This window comes from Podarcis raffonei, chromosome 5 (genome assembly GCF_027172205.1).
Source record: "Podarcis raffonei isolate rPodRaf1 chromosome 5, rPodRaf1.pri, whole genome shotgun sequence".
Classification (NCBI taxonomy): Eukaryota; Metazoa; Chordata; class Lepidosauria; order Squamata; family Lacertidae; genus Podarcis; species Podarcis raffonei.
In genome coordinates this window covers 46,479,560-46,495,450 of record NC_070606.1, presented here as the reverse complement: position 1 = coordinate 46,495,450, position 15,891 = coordinate 46,479,560, and the positions used below count along the sequence as shown (strand labels likewise).

Sequence of the window (15,891 nt, the reverse complement as noted above, 5' to 3'; positions counted from 1 at the left end):
TTTACTTTAGTGGACCTATTCTGTTTTAGTTGGGTGCAACCAATAGAATATAAACTAATATGGTACATGGCAATTCAGCAATTTTCTGTACTCATGGCTGTAGTGTAGATCCACCTTTTTTTGTGGCAAAAATGTCCTATATTTAGGTTGAAGAGTCCAGAGAATATCGAAACAGCAACCTCCTTTCCACCATACAGATCTAAACTTACTTGAAATAATTTCAGAAAGTAAAAAAAAAAAGAGTTTGAAGTAACAGAGAAGAAACTCCTCTGTTTTGCGAACTTATTGCAAAGAACAGTGTTATCCATGAACACAAGGTGGCAGCACAGCACTAGCTTTTCCTCTTTTGAATCTATTATTTCAAAGGCCAGCAGAAAAAGAAAGTGCTTTCATTAGGGACAGACAATGTTCAGGGTAACGTTAAACACATGTACGTGCTCAATCTGCACAAGGTATCTAATGTAAATTGCTTTCTTGCAAAGAGCTTAGTGTCTTCTTATACACACAAAAAAAAGGCCTCTGGCTTAGTTGGGAAACTTGGTTAATTCTTGGCAAGGTGACAGATGCATAGCTTGAAGGAACTTCTTTGTTTATCTTGAGATTATTAGGTTGAAAAAAGACATGCCTGAGCCCTGGGATCAACAGGCAACAATGCCTTGTTTTCTACATAAATATAAAAGTCAGTTTGTCTTGGTTCAAGGCTAATTTTTTCTTTGTGGAATGATTATACTCTGTTTCTGCTTCCAGCTTTCCAAAACTCATAGATATATATTGCAAAGCTTTACTAAAATATTTTTTGCTACCAAAGGCACAAAATAAGAGGTTAGAGGATGTTTTGAAATCCACCCTTTCCTGAATCTATGTTATCTTCAGCCTCCCCTCGATTCCCACAGTTAAGGAGAAATTACTGGAACTAAATGATAAGTCCTAATTAATTTGTATTTTGACAACGTATGAAGCTCAACAAGTACTCTGGCAATGGTGCAAAACCTTGGTCCAGGAAATGCTGGTTTTTTATGCTAAAGCGCCACTCTGAATGATAATGCTGCTGGAATATTTGGGATTTGTTCAACTGGTCTTAGTCCAAACCAGATTGCAGTGCCCTGTAGGTTACTCATTATCTCCTTACCCTTGAGAACAGTACGGTCAAAACTCTGAGGCTCGTGGGAATGTGATCCTTGACCATAAGCAAGTACCAGCCCATGGGACATATAATGTTGAGAAGGTAGTTTTCCCTTACATTTATGATCTGTTTGTAAAAGGAGAGCAAGCAGGCCCTGGGTCACACATTTTCACTGGTGGCCCCAGGGCTGGTAAATAACCTCCCTGAGGAAACTCACTATGTAACTGGACTTCGTAACTGTAGGCATGTTGTTAAAACTTTTTACTCTGCAGCTTGTTGGTGTTTGGTGGAAATATTGCTCTTGTTTGCTGTGTTTTATTTTATTACTCATTAGTGCTGGTTTGATTGTACACTGCCCTGGGTATCATTCTTTCACAGAAATGCTATAAATAATATAGAGAGAGATATATACAGGGCGGACTATCCTGACCAGTAAGGGGGGGGGGAGAGAGAGAGAGATCTGGGATACATCCACTTGACTCCACTAAGCTCTGCCAGCAGGGTGTGCGTCTGAACTACAGTGGCATGGAGGCAGGGAGAGGAAGAGTTGGGCCACCCAAGGATCTGCTGGATCTTAAGCCTGGAGTTGGCACAGCAAAAAAATCAGGGGAGGAGGCTTCTGTCCTAGATGGCATGAGCAGTGGGGCTTTATATATGGCAGTGGCTCCACCATTTTGTTCAGCCCTGCTGCTTGTTGGCCTAGAAGGTATGATTGCCCCCTTATTGTTCCCTATAACGCTAGATCCCTAAGCAAATACACATCCCTGAGCTTACGTTTAGTGGTGCATCATCAGGACTCGCTATGCATTGGGTCCATCTATTTTTTCAGCCTCTAATCTATTTCACTTCTCTTCACTGCGTCACATAACTTGGTGTGAGATTTGGCAGAAAAATAGAACCGCAGCCTAATGGCCAAACTGCCCATTACATGAAGCACACTGTTTAAACTTTCAGTTAGGATCTGCCACTTCATCTCCTTAATGAATGCAGGAGGGCCATGGCAGAATTAACCTCCCCGCTCCACCATTTCCTGCTCCCTCTCTAAAATTACCCTCCCTCCAGGTGCTCTTTGCCCCGTAAGGTATTGATGAAGCAAATAGCACATTCTAGATGTCTTTGTTGGTGGTAAAGAAACTGGAGGGAGGATTTAACCCCCTTACCCCACATGCCACAACCCCATCTAGTCTTGACCCAACCACCCCCACCCCCTTTTCTTACAAAGGAGAACAGGCAAGTCATAAACATGTGTTGCACAAGGACTTTATGTAACATGTAGTTTGGCCCTATGATGGCTCTCTAGCGTCATGGCTAACAAAGATGCTGAGGAATGTGTGAGATCTGCAGAGAATTACCCTCAACATCCTCCCATACCTTTAATCCACAGCTGCACTCCAAGAAATATTACCTGTCTGCTTTTGTTTTCCCCCTGAGTGGGATCCATGCTCTTAAGTATCCCTGGGTTTCTATGCAATAATAATGAAGGAAAGAGGCCTTTTAAAGAGGTCTCCAAGAAGCAAATTGGGTGTTGTAGGAGAGAAAATGGAAATAAAAATATAACAAAATGGATGAGAGTCTCATGGGTAGGGGTGTGAGAGAGGGAGAGGGGAGGGGTACCGGTAATTGAGGGAGATATTGAAGGAAGGCTTCAGGAACGAATGTCTACAATGAAGATCTCATCACACTGCTCCAGGGTCCTGCAGGGCTGTTTTCCTTTGGAGTTAATGGTGATGGTGGTTGTTTTCTTTTGTATGTTTTTTTGTTTTGTTTTTGCAGTGTGTGATATGCTTTTATCTGTGCTTGCATGGCAACAATACTTTTTATGTGTTAAGTTAAAATTGATCTTCCCACTGTGCTTGCATTAGTATTTTGAATGCTACAGTTAATATTCCCTTTACATTTTGGAATCAATACCTTTGGAGGTGGGATGGGACAAATTCTCCATCTCTTTTTGTCTTTCAGAACTTTCATGTACTGTATGTTACTGAAGTGCCAGCTAACTGGCTAGGGCTGAGCTTCCTAGATGCTCTTAGGGACAAGAAACACTTTCTGAGGGAGTGGTGTGAGAAGGCAGCCAATGATCATTCCCTCCTGGGGGCACTCTTCCCCATCTCTTTGAAGCCAAGTGGAGAACTGCATTGCTAGGTGGGTGCCAGTGTTGATACTTCCTCTCTTTTTTTACATGGTTATTATTGATGTTGCTGTTGGGAGAGCAGATTGTACAGTAGACTAGTGAAGCTGATGTAAGCTAGGTCTCATGGCAGCTATCTTAATTGTGGTGTAGGCCTAGCTTGCACATTGTTTGATTGTGTAGCCCAGGGGTGTCTACTCCACAGGCTGTATTTAGCCTAAGTGACATGTGGTGGTCCCCAAGACCTCCAATAATGCAATGTTTGTGGTGGCAAAAAGAGGGGGGGGAGGAACCACTCTGCTATTGACAGGCAAGGTGTGCAAAGGAACCCTCAGAGGTTTTCAGAGTAGTTAAGCCTCGGGTATTTGTGGTTGAGAAGCCAATAACAGAGTCGGCTTGAAAATCATAGGTCTGTCACCTGTTGCTAGTTTGGTTTTGATATCCCGCTTTATCACTACCCGAAGGAGTCTCAAAGCGGCTAACATTTTCCTTTCCCTTCCTCCCCCACAACAAACACTCTGTGAGGTGAGTGGGGCTGAGAGACTTCAAAGAAGTGTGACTGGCCCAAGGTTACCCAGCAGCTGCATGTGGAGGAGCGGAGACGCGAACCCCAGTTCCCCAGATTAGGAGTCTACCGCTCTTAACCACTACACCACACTGGCTCTACTACTGCAGTCACAACAGCTTGTATCAGATACACATCTCAGATAAGCATCCTGCCCCCTTCCACCGTTTTGCTTTACTGTGGGCTGTGATGTGTTACTTCCACTGAGTCCTTCCTGGGGACAGTTTCTTTCTTTTTCTTTTCCTTCTCATGCAGAACATTTTTTTTAACTAGTAGCCATTGAGAAGGGTATATGGGGTGTTGAGAAGGGGTAGTACCTCTGGTGGGGGACTCATCGTGCTCCTTCTGGAGTAGTTTGTCTGTCTTTGGTTCCCACCCTGCACTCAACTCTCACCTGTGGCTCCTAGAAGCTGTTAGCATGTGACAGAGGCCACATCCCAGGAAACTGCTTTGACCGGCTGACTAAACCAGCTGAGGGTAGCCAGTGGGTCTCAAACCCTTGTTCAGATAGGGGCTTCCCCTGCATGAGGGGGACATAATGTGAATAAGTACTACTTCAAAATGAATTACTTGGACCTTGAGCAGTTCCTTGTCTGGAAGGCTCAAGGAGCTAATCAAAAAGCTCATTGGTCTAGAATGGATAGTGAGGGAAGTCAACTCAATATGTGTATGCATGAATTTGTGTGTGTATGAGTATGTGTGGCGAATTTTTATTCAGTGTGTATGCATGCACAAGTTAGAGTGAGTGCATGTTTGGTGGCCCAAACCACTTTGTCCTAGTATGTGGCCATTCTTGAATGCTGCCCTTGGGCTGAAAATATTAACCACACCTGGCCTCATCAGGATTTTAGGCTGTGTACTTCAGTGGAATATTGTAATTCTATAGGTAGATCTGCTCTGTAAGTCAAACCCAGTACTTTTGATAGCTTTTGGATGAGACCCATATTGCATAGAGATAGAAACAGCACATAACTATACCAAACAAAAATCAAAGCTATAATTTCCCTCCCTCTTTTTATTTTATTTGATTGTAAACTTATTATGATTGGATCATATTCTTACATCAGTTTGAAAGTCAGCCCTCTTTTCAATTAATATTTTAGAGTAAGTCACCATGGAGTAAATTCTTCTCTTGATCACTGTTACAGGGGAAGGATTCATTCTGCTCTGGGCTTACTAAAACACAATCATCCATTAAAAAGTTATTTGGTTTTGAATTAAGTTACACAGCTCAGGCAGATTCAATAGGTTTATTATGGGCAAAGAGAACACATATTGAAGAGTTTGTTGAAATTAAAAACAGACTTCCAGATGAAAATCAATTAACTTTTAATGGTTAAAAAGCTGTTTTGAATAGTTTCAAAAGAATGCAAGACGTATCTTAAAAATTAGAATGAATGTGCATTTTTAGGTGGCTAGTGCTTTCTGTACTGTAACAATAGCTTTAAAATGGCATTTCAAAAACCATAACCACAGAATGCGAGACTGCTTCATATCAAGGCTATTGGTGCACTGTTTGCTGAGAGAGAGAAAAGTTTACAAAAGACATTGATAGAGCTTTATGTTCTTCTATGGCAAATCTGATATAACTTGGTTGACATATTGTATGCTGAACATGGAGACAAAGATTTAACTGCAGTAGGCTTGCTTGGTCTCAGAGTGGGCAATTGCTTGCACCTGAAAACAAGATTTAAAAATAATCCTAAGCACTGTGTTTGTGGCACCGGAATTGACCCATCAGGATTTTTTCCATAAAAAAGCTTCATCAGAAAGAACTTGAGCCAGTTTTGTGTTGAAAGGCTGATAGAAATCTCGTAGAATTTCCTTTGTGATAGGTAACATAGGGCCCAAATTGCGATCTTCAGGCCTCCTAGTGTTTGATGCAGGACTTTTGGTAATTAGAGCTTCTTCTTTTTCACTTAGAGCACCTGTAGTAAAATTAAGAAAAGGAAAAAGATAACCACAAAATATGCTTGTATAGCTTTCTGTTATGCATTTCCTCAAACATTTCCAGGTTAAGTGACATGAGATGTATGAACGTGGCTTTTGGACATTATAGCTTGTTGTCTGAACAGGAAGCATGACTTCTTGGCAGTGCCTGAAGCGCACACCATCCCTTCTATTAGGACCAAACTATACATGGCATGAAATGTTTGCAAGCATTTACTATACAAGATTTTGGTTTTTCAATTGTTGTTCTTTTGTTCTTTTCGGCTGGTAGGGATAAGCAAGATACAGCCCCATGGAATGTAGAGAGGAAGCGTAGCCTTTTCTGTACATGCACCAAAAATCCCCCATCTGCAACTGCTATTGATGTCAATGGAAACTTCTCTGCTAGGGCTAATATAGCAGCTTTGGAAAGAACGTATTTGAAGAAGAAGAGCTCTCTGCTGGATCAGGCCAAAGGCACATCTAGTCCTGTGCCCTGTTCTCACAGTAGCAAACCAGATGCTTGAGGAAAGCCTAGAAGCAGGACTTGAGCACAACAACACTCTCCCTACTTGTGATTCCCAGAAACTGGTATTCAGAAGCATGCTGTCTCCAACAGTGGAGATAGAATATTGCCATCATGGCTAGTAGCCACTGATAGCCTTATGCGCCTTGAAGCTGTCATTAAGGACCTTTTTCAGTGCGACTCCATTATGTGAGGAAAGGGTTAATTCTCCCCTTCTCTTGCACAATGGCTCTGGTTATGTTCACTGTGGCTTTTGCCCTCCTAGGTGTGTGACATCATACTGGGTTCATAAGGAAAGGGTTAACTAATTGTAAAATGACTAACCAATGGGAACCCAAGGGGAGGAGTTAGAGTTAGGGTGGTTGAGAAGTCAGTCTGGAGTTAGAGAAGAGACAGAGAGGATAAATCTGTGGGTTGGGCTAGTCTGATGTGAGAGAGTGAGAGAATCTGTTAAGAGGAGTCAAACAACTGATAATCAGTCAGTAGGTATTAGGAAGGTATAGGCCGGTAAAGAAACTAAAGTTAAATAACTGACAGGAATATTATCTGAGAAACCATAAACTTGTTAATGCTTATAAAATAAACTTGTTTATTTGGTTCAGTTTTAACAACTGTCTGGACTCTGTGTTTTACCCAAGAGTAACAGGTTGGTGGCAGCGGGGAAGCGAGCACAGTGGTGGCACAGGGATCAATAGACCGTTAAACGTCCGGGGACCCTGTGTGATCGCCACATTCACTTACATTCCCACTCTCATACTATTTGAGGAAGGGAATTCATGCATATTGAATGCTTGCATGCATTTAACCCCAGAACATTGTTTGCCCCTTAGGAGCATGAGCTTGAGATGCAGAAATAGGGGTTCTAGCCATTTTGTCCTACTCGAGAGTAGGCCTATTGAAAAGAATGGAGATAATTAACTTTGGGCCTTTAATTTCAGTGAGTCTACACTGAATAGAACTTAATTGGATACAACCCTGGGTATGTTAGTGCAAAGGGACCATGTGAAAACATGAAGAGTGTGGCTCCTGTTCCACTTTCAAGCTGTAGTGTACAAGCCATTCTAAGTAAATATGTGTTCTTTTCTTTCTTTACACAATGTAAAAAAAAAATAATTCCCTGCTGGTGCTGGATCGCTCTAGCTCAACACCCTAATTCCCACATATTAATACAAGTTTAATGCAACTGTTCTACTCCAGGTTATGTTCTGTAGTATTTAGACAGTTTTTAAATACTTAAAAGTTAACTGCATTTAAAACATAAGATGATTCCGTCCCCCATGTATCACTTAAATCATTTTGCATTGTAAGCAGCATGAATTGTTCATCTATTTTTAAAATGTCTAAACCAACCTTCATCCAAACAGAATAAATCCTTATGGCTGATTGTTTTCTTGGAACAATTTAGCATAAAATAATCATGAATGTACATTCTTTCTCCTTTTTTCTAAAACGTTATCCTCTTATGATGGAGCTCCTGATGTCAGGAAGCATTTATGTCACTCATGCATAGAGGTCCAGCACACCCTCATGCAAAAATGATAGCAATTCACTTTTGAAATATATTACATGCTTCAAACTTTTGATGATCTAAAGCAGAGGTAGGCCACTTTGACATCTGGGTGGAGCTGAATACAAGCCCAGGAATCAGCTCCACTTGGGAGCTCCTAAGTGGAGCAGTTCCCAGCAGGACTTGCATCTGGTGCCATTTAAACAAAAAACACCAAACCCCAAGTCCCATTTGTAGGGGAACAATTGGAACCACACTCAAATGCTCCCAATTGTTCCTGTGCAGCTGCAGCTTTCCCTTACCCACAGATGACAGCAGGTGGACACGGCGAAAGAAAAAATGGCCTCATGGGACAAATTAGAATCCCTGGTGGGCCTAATTTAGCCTGTGGGCCACGGTTCCCCATGCCTGATTCCCAAGCCTGACCTAAGGCTGCTATTTAGCATAGCAGCTCATGTTGATCAGTTTCCACATAGAAATGGTTCACTGAAGGCCATCTTTGATATAGATAATCACTAAATTGCTCCATATGGAGGGGGGGGAGTGTGCAGCCATAACTTGATGCAACTGCACTACTTCATAGGTCTGTACATCTGCCAGTTCTTACAATGAACATGCAACATTCTTAAATGCAATATTCTTATACTATCTGTATAGGAAAGCATGTGGCAAGTGACCCAAAGGTAACATGAACCTGTGGATTAAAATTAATTTAAAACAGCATACCTCTTGGTTAAAAGACAAAGAATGGCTAAATTTAAGCAACTTGTTTTTCTTTAAGTTTGAATTTATGTGAGCTAACTACAGAGCAATTACCTGGGACTGTCTGAGAGCAGATTTAGGAAGGGGGCTGAAGCTGAAGCCTTAGAAAAACAGGGCAAATTCATTAAATGTGCTTTAATCAGAAAAGTCAGAAAGTTTCCTACCTAAATCCAGAAACTGGAACACCATGTGCATAGTAAACTTAACGTTGGATGCATGATCCTCCAAGCGGAGAACTAGTATTTGATCTTTATTAAAAACTGTCAGCCAGTCCAAAAGAAAAACAACATACAGACCAACCTGGAGCCTTACCTAAAAGAATGAAAAACAAATAAATTATTGTTTTAAGAAAACACTCCAAATGAATTGGCCATGGCAGACAACAATAAGTGAGATTATGCAAGGCATAGGTTTATTGCAGGAATGTGACATACTCGTGGGTCACCATATGTGCTATAGCAGAGGACTCCCATTCCTGAAATTAGACTTTGGAAGGTTAACTTCTTACCTCCGCCTCTGCACCCATATTAGGCTTGAAAACAGCAAAAAACATTTTTAAAGCCTAAATGGAGACGGGGAGAAAGTGAGTGTGCATGTGTTGTGCATACTTGCAGGGCTCATGTGTACAGCTGCAGCACTTCCATTGTACCCACAACAGTTTATCTGGTTTGCAAGTGTGCCCACAGACCCAGAAAAGTTGGCAACCCTGGCCTACATGCATCAGGGAAGCCCAGCGGGGAGGTGATACTTCTCCCTTAGCTGTTATGCTGCCCTCTGATACTGGAGGCAGCATGCAGCCACCATGGCAAACAGCCATTGGATTTGTCTAATCCCATTTGAAAGCCATATCTTGTGGCAGCAATTTTTTTATCTTAAGTATGCATTGTGTGAAGAAGTACTTCTGACTTTCCAACATTCAGCTTCATTGGATAATCTCTTGTTCTAGACCAATGTTCTGAGCAAAGTAGAAAAATACCACCATCTTCATTTTCACTGTGCCGGGCATAATTCTATACACCTCTATCATGTTCCCCTTTACTTCCCTTTCCCTCCAGACTACAAAGACCCAAATGCTGTAAAGGTTCCTCACAGGGGAGAAAGGGGATAGTACATGAATGCACCCATTAATGCTCTAGCTGGGTGCTCACTTGATGGAATGCTCCTTTCTTACCGAAGATAAGCAGTTAAATCCCCAATTTAGAAGAAGATCCAGCCTTTTGTCTTCTATGTGGATGGATTTATTTTTAAGCAGAAAGACTTTGTCATATGAACCACCAGATTCAAACACAAGTTCATGAAGATAGTGGGGGTTTTCTGGTAGTTTTTTTTTCATTCTGTAATGTATTTATTACATATTCTAATATGTGATAATACCAGCTTCATGAAATTCTATTGTCTAAGAATCATATCAAGTGAGAACTGAAATGTACGTACGGGCATGGCATTGTTAATGGTGTTGTTGTACACACAGGCTCTCAGGGAGTAATCTGCCAGGCAATTTTCAAAGAGCTGCAGTGATTCAGCCACTTTTTCATGGAAGTCTTCTACAGATTTGTTAGCATTTGCAAAGTAAAGATAATCAGAATACAATCTGTAAATGAAATAACACAGGAACAATTGAAGCACAATTGCAGCTAAGCCATCCAACATCATCATCATAGTAATAAACCAATAGCTATTGTCCAGGCAAGAAAAGAAAAGAAAAGAAAAGAAAAGGAAGAGTGCTATTTGTATAGTAAGGCTGTGCTTTAATTTCTTGTTTATTCCAGCAGAAGTCTCACAGTTCCATTCAAAAGAAAATTAAACTGAAATGCCAGGCTGATCCAAGTTGCCTATCTGGCAAAGGAATCCTACAAATACCTCACCTTAGTGGGGCGTACTTCCAAACATCTTCCCACCATCTCTCTGGTCATGCCAGGGGTGTCAGATGAGAAAAAATATTACAGGAACAAGATCTAATAATACTATTACTTGTCTTCTCTTTGCTAACTTACCATTTTTATCTCTCAAACCAGCCATATGAACCACACGATTCAGATCTTGACCCCATATTGCTCCTTGTAGACTATATTCCTTGCTGCTCTTATTCATTCTTGTAGCTTTTGCTACCACTTTTATATTGATAATCCCAGTCGCATGGTCACTCTCATTAGTCTTGCTTGCTTATTAGTCACTCCTTTCTTCAATTCCCCATCTTCAGTTATCTTACTCTCAAGCCTCCCTCACCTCCAAATAACCTTCCTTCAGAGTCTTCTTTTCCAGTCCAGTGTCCACTGAACACTCTTTTTCAGCCACCTCTTCTCTGGTCTCACTATCTGTTGATTCCCTCCTGCTGTGGCCTCTTTCCTGACCTGTGCCTGCTACACAAAGTCACACTCATCCCTAGGAACCACTTTGACCTTGGAATTTTGATACACTTTACTTCAGCCCGCTGTCACCTTTTGTTTTAAAAGATGTTTTAAGGTAAAACACCTGCTAGCAGCTTCAAGCTTGTTTACTTTGAAAAATATCCCCCCTTCCTTTCATGTGACGAATAAAAACTCTATTGATTTTCATGAGAAGGAGGAAAAGAGAGTGCAGCAGAGATGTCAGAACAGCCAGAGGTGGGAAAGGAGGGTCTCACTAACTGCTGTGTCTTTGTGTGGTATGTTATAACAACAGAGCCATGTACGAATGGGAAGCTCTGTCTGTAGGTATAATGAAAACAAACAGAAAAATGTGCCACTCCCAGCTTATATTTCACTGACAATACAGCCGTGCTGAATATTTGGCCGTGCTGAATATTTTGCTGCCTTAGGCAGCCGCCTGTTTTACTGTGCATGAAATAGTTGGCTGTGAAACTGGAAGATATGAGAAAAACAGGAAAGATGGAGCCAGCCGATTCATTAAATGCGGCACTTTGAAACATAAACAATTTTCCCCCACTTTCCCTGCAGAAATGTGTGTGTAGAAGAAGGTTAGAGCTCACTAAAACCACATTATCAAAAGAAATCGAGAAAGGTGAAGTTTGCAATTTCTGCCTTGAGTAACATCAGTGCTAGCTAATAGCGCTTGCTATCTAGGTTAGACAGGCGAGAAGGTGGCCAAGAAAGTGAGCCAAAAGGATGGCTGGCATATGCAGCTCATTTAGATGGCTCTTTCTTGCCAACACCATTTAATCACATTCTCTAGATAAGAGGTGGGGAACCTGTGGCCATCCAGATGTTGATGGGCTACCAATCATGCTGGCTAGGGCTAATGGGAGTTGTGGTTTAACAAGATCTGGAGGACTGCAGTTTCTCTATGCTTGCTCAAGATGGCAGGAAACTTGAACAGATAAAAATAAACAACATGATCATACATATCCATTCCAAAATAGAACACGAGTATGAAATTCTGTCTCAGAATTAAAATCTAATCTTATAGGAGGGCAGCAGCTTTCTGTACTTACATAACTATGAAGTTACCACCTAGAGTTTAGAATCAAGAAATAAGAATTGCAACTAAAGCTAGTCACAATTGTGATAGGGCGGAAATCGCTTTAACATCTGGGATAATCTAGACATATGGCAACCCATGCTGGGAGTGTCATTTAAAAATAGCTCAAAAACTTCAAAAAAAAATTGGGGGGGGGGCTTAACAACTTTTCTGTCCGGATTTTCACTTTCTGAAATATGGCAACCCTAAATTATGATTACTATTATGCAATGCTAATCTTTGCACTTAAGCGAAATATTAGCTGTTATGGGTTTATCTTGATACCAAGGGACATTCCTCAAAAAACTGGGGATCTGTCATTCATTTTGATTATAATCAACTTCAAATATGTTTCTCTCTGTGTGTTTTCTGTTGTTATCACTTGTCTGAATATTAGCAGAACTATGCCCAGCACAGTATGCTCTGTCAATGGTCTATCAGTTATACTTTTTTAAAACAAAAACAATTCACTAAAATGTATATCTTAAAAGACCAATCAGATTCTTATAACCAATTTTCCCATTGCAGGAAACTCATGCCTATATCTTGGTTAAGTACAATGACCTTTAGAAAGGGTCTTATCTCCTTCTCCAAACCCCTTAACTTAAATCAATCTCCTTTCTGATGACCTTTTCCTGAATAGTCTGTTTATGTATGTGTGTCACAACAGAATCCTATATATGTCTACTCAAAATTAAGTCTCAGAGATCAGTGGAACATACTCCCACTTAAGTATGGATTAAGATTGCAGCCTTAGTTTCTCTTGGTAGAACATTTCTCCAAAGAGGGAATGAAATTGATTTTCCCAAGAGTTGTTAGAGATACATATGTCATGTTTGTAAGTCCAGATAAAATATGGTTTATGCGCAAGCCTTGAGCTCTCAAAACTCCCCTCGCTCTGCATGGCCAAGAGGGGAACTTTGCAAGATTTTGCTCAACTAGGGAACCTGGTTCGCATTGACTATGGTTTATTTAAGCAGTACAGCTTCAGAAACCAAGGTTTCAACTTCCTATGTTTTTGAGACGTACCATGATTAGAGTTATACCACAGTCCCTGCCTCAGAGAAAAGGAGGTTAAAACTGTTAGCTAACTAAAGGGTTGATTAAAATGAAAAGCTTAGGAAGTCCTTCCCCCAGATGCAGGGGAGAAGAGATGGGAGTGTGCAAGGCTGAAGCACACCCTACACGGTTTAGTGATTAAACTATGGTACAGCAAGGGAACTCCATGTACAGTGGAGTGCCCACAAACTCCTTGTCAGGAGATTCTCATATTGTAATGAAATCTGTGTAAGTTGTAGGATATTTCCTTATTTATTTATTTTGCTTTGTGGGACATCTTTATAAAAACCAAATCTTTGCTGATGAGGATTTCAGCTGCTCTTGCTACTTATGGCTCACTTGATGCTGTTACCGACTGCCATAATCTATCACAATTAAGTGTAGGTGCACATGACTGCCTCTTCATCAGAAAAGATTGCAGAGGAAATGAAACCTAGCATAAAAAGTGGAACCATTTCTTTCAAGCACAGTTCCATATTTCAATTCTATCAGCATAAATACTTGGTTCTTGATGTGTTCCCTATGTTAACAATTTTACGGAAGCTGTTTAATGATAGCAAAAATGAAAGGCTGAACCAGGCTTTAAATAAATGTTCACGGGTGGTCACATGGGCCTGCAGCTCTCAACAGTGTGACTGTTCCTCTTCCCTCTGTGTTGTCATGGTACAGAAATGTGTTTTTCCACAACTAAGGAAACATACAGCTGCATGGTAGCTGCCTGCTTGTCTCTCTAATGCCAGAAGGAAAAGAGAAGGGGGAAAAAGGCATTGAAAAGGAAAAGTGAGTGAGCAGGCATGCTATAACACAACAGTCACATGAAGTGCTAGGGCAGCAGAAGAGCAACTGCAAGTTCAGCTGCCATAGTGTTCTGTTGCATTTCTAAGTTTAAACTATTAAATAAATTGCTGTATGAATCCCCTTGTTCATGCAGATTCTAGAAAAGGAAAATATGTGCACTGCAGCTACTGCTGGAATATTAAGGGGAATAGCACCAATGAGGAATATCTAGGTATTACCACAACCATGGCTATTGTATTCTCTTCCAGCACCCAAGATAACTCAGATTCTCTTTTGGCCAAATACTAATATCTCTGAAGATATTTTACAGCTGAGCTACGTGATTCATCATTATAGAATTCCATGGCTCAAAATGACTGGAAGTCAGTTAGTTTACAGGGGGAAGCAATGCTGTATATCAGTGTACAACTTTTCTAGACATAAAACACATATTTAACTCCAGTCCAGTTTAGGACTCTTAGTTTTTCTTTCTCCATCCCTACAGCATTCCTCTAAAGAAAACCCCAAAACAATTAAATAAATAGTGACAATAATGTTGGTGTAACCTCCCTTAGGTTAGGATGAAACCAGCATGTGGGTCTTTACTCTACCCATCAAATATTTACATTATGGCAAGGCACAGTTATGCTACTTGGCTGTCAGGACTAAAGACTTTACAATTCAGCAGTACATATAGGGTTAGATTTATCCCGTGGTGAGAGAAAAAGCACAATCTATTGTAATAGAAACTGTATCCATTACAAGTGGACAAAATTGGTATCTCCCAAGTTAAGGGGTATATTACGATATGAGACAGACACTAAAGCAACAGCTGGTGAATATTAGAGTCACATTGCAGAGCATTTCCAGATCATTTACAGAAGAAAGCCACTTCATCCAGCTCTCTTGCATACAATTACCATCTGTTAACATTCAGAGGCCACAAAATATATTTATCAAGTCAACAGTGCACTGTCTGCCATGCAGGGGGCCATGAGGTGACTTGGGCAATGGGGAGCACTACTGTTGACAGCTCTTATTCTATGTCATGCTGATGATGAGAGTAGAATTCTAATAAGGAAAACATTCACATCAGGCGGTAGTGTGTTTTCCCTATGACTATCTTTCAAAAAAGAAATTAAAAGCCAATTTACATTCTAATATTTGATTTTTATATATGTGGCCATGATGCAGGAAATGCTGGTGGCACTGGAAACTGATTTACCACCTTTTCTCCCATTTTGTAAAAATGACTGATCTGGAAAGAGGCAGAGCCTATGGACACAAATCAAATGAGACAAGGCAAATAGTCTATGAGCCTGATCAGATTTTACTTCGTCCCCTACTTCCCACTGTACCTCCTTTTCACAGGGGGGAAATGAATGAACCATAAGTTCATCCATTTATTTGAATATGGCATGACTAAAACTTCTTACAAGGAATTTAATGTCACAATGGGCCAGTTTAAGATTTACATCTTCCCTTGTGTGAGGAAAAGAACATGTGATCTTGCATGAATCCACAGCTCTCCCTAAGTATAAGCTGATCAGAAGCAGCATATGAACGGAACCTTTAAATAGGGATAAAAGTTATCATTTCCCTACAAAAATAATCTCATTCCTAAACTCCACAAGTTACTATTTTCAACCAGTGGTGCAAGTAATTATAGCCTCTTTAATAGTTTTATACCCTGACCCCCCTTCTCTTTAGATGCTAATGTGTATTACTTCACAAATGTGGTAAGCTAGCCCTCCTATATATAGAGTCTCTCTTGTTCAGTCTGCTGAGTTTGACCTTCCAGCTCTGTTCTAACCAGCACCACTGTGTTAGAGATGAACAAAAATCCCCATGTTCCACTTGAAAATCATTTGAGTTTTCCAAGCATTTCCACTGAGAACATTTTATTTTCAAGTACTCGCAAAAGCCTTCGAGCTTTTGTGAATGCTTGAAAATAAAATGTTCACAAAAATCCAATGTGCCCATTGAACTCAATACAGACATGATGCCTCCATTAGTTTTAATAGACAGATTGAAACCTGTTGTGTACCGCAAAATGGCA

At 40.6% G+C, this 15,891-nt stretch overlaps 1 protein-coding gene across 1 annotated transcript in view; it reads right to left on the bottom strand.

The window, feature by feature from the left end:
• Positions 1-5,128: 5,128 nt before the first annotated feature.
• Positions 5,129-15,891, bottom strand: part of CHST15 (carbohydrate sulfotransferase 15) — a 71,341-nt gene continuing 60,578 nt past the window's right edge. The window contains exons 6-8 of the mRNA XM_053388960.1: positions 9,975-10,131; positions 8,705-8,852; positions 5,129-5,744 (exon numbers count right to left, since the gene is read on the bottom strand). Of these exons, the coding sequence (XP_053244935.1) occupies positions 5,554-5,744; positions 8,705-8,852; positions 9,975-10,131 (496 nt within the window). The 3' untranslated portion in view covers positions 5,129-5,553. The remainder of the gene's footprint in view (positions 5,745-8,704; positions 8,853-9,974; positions 10,132-15,891) is intronic.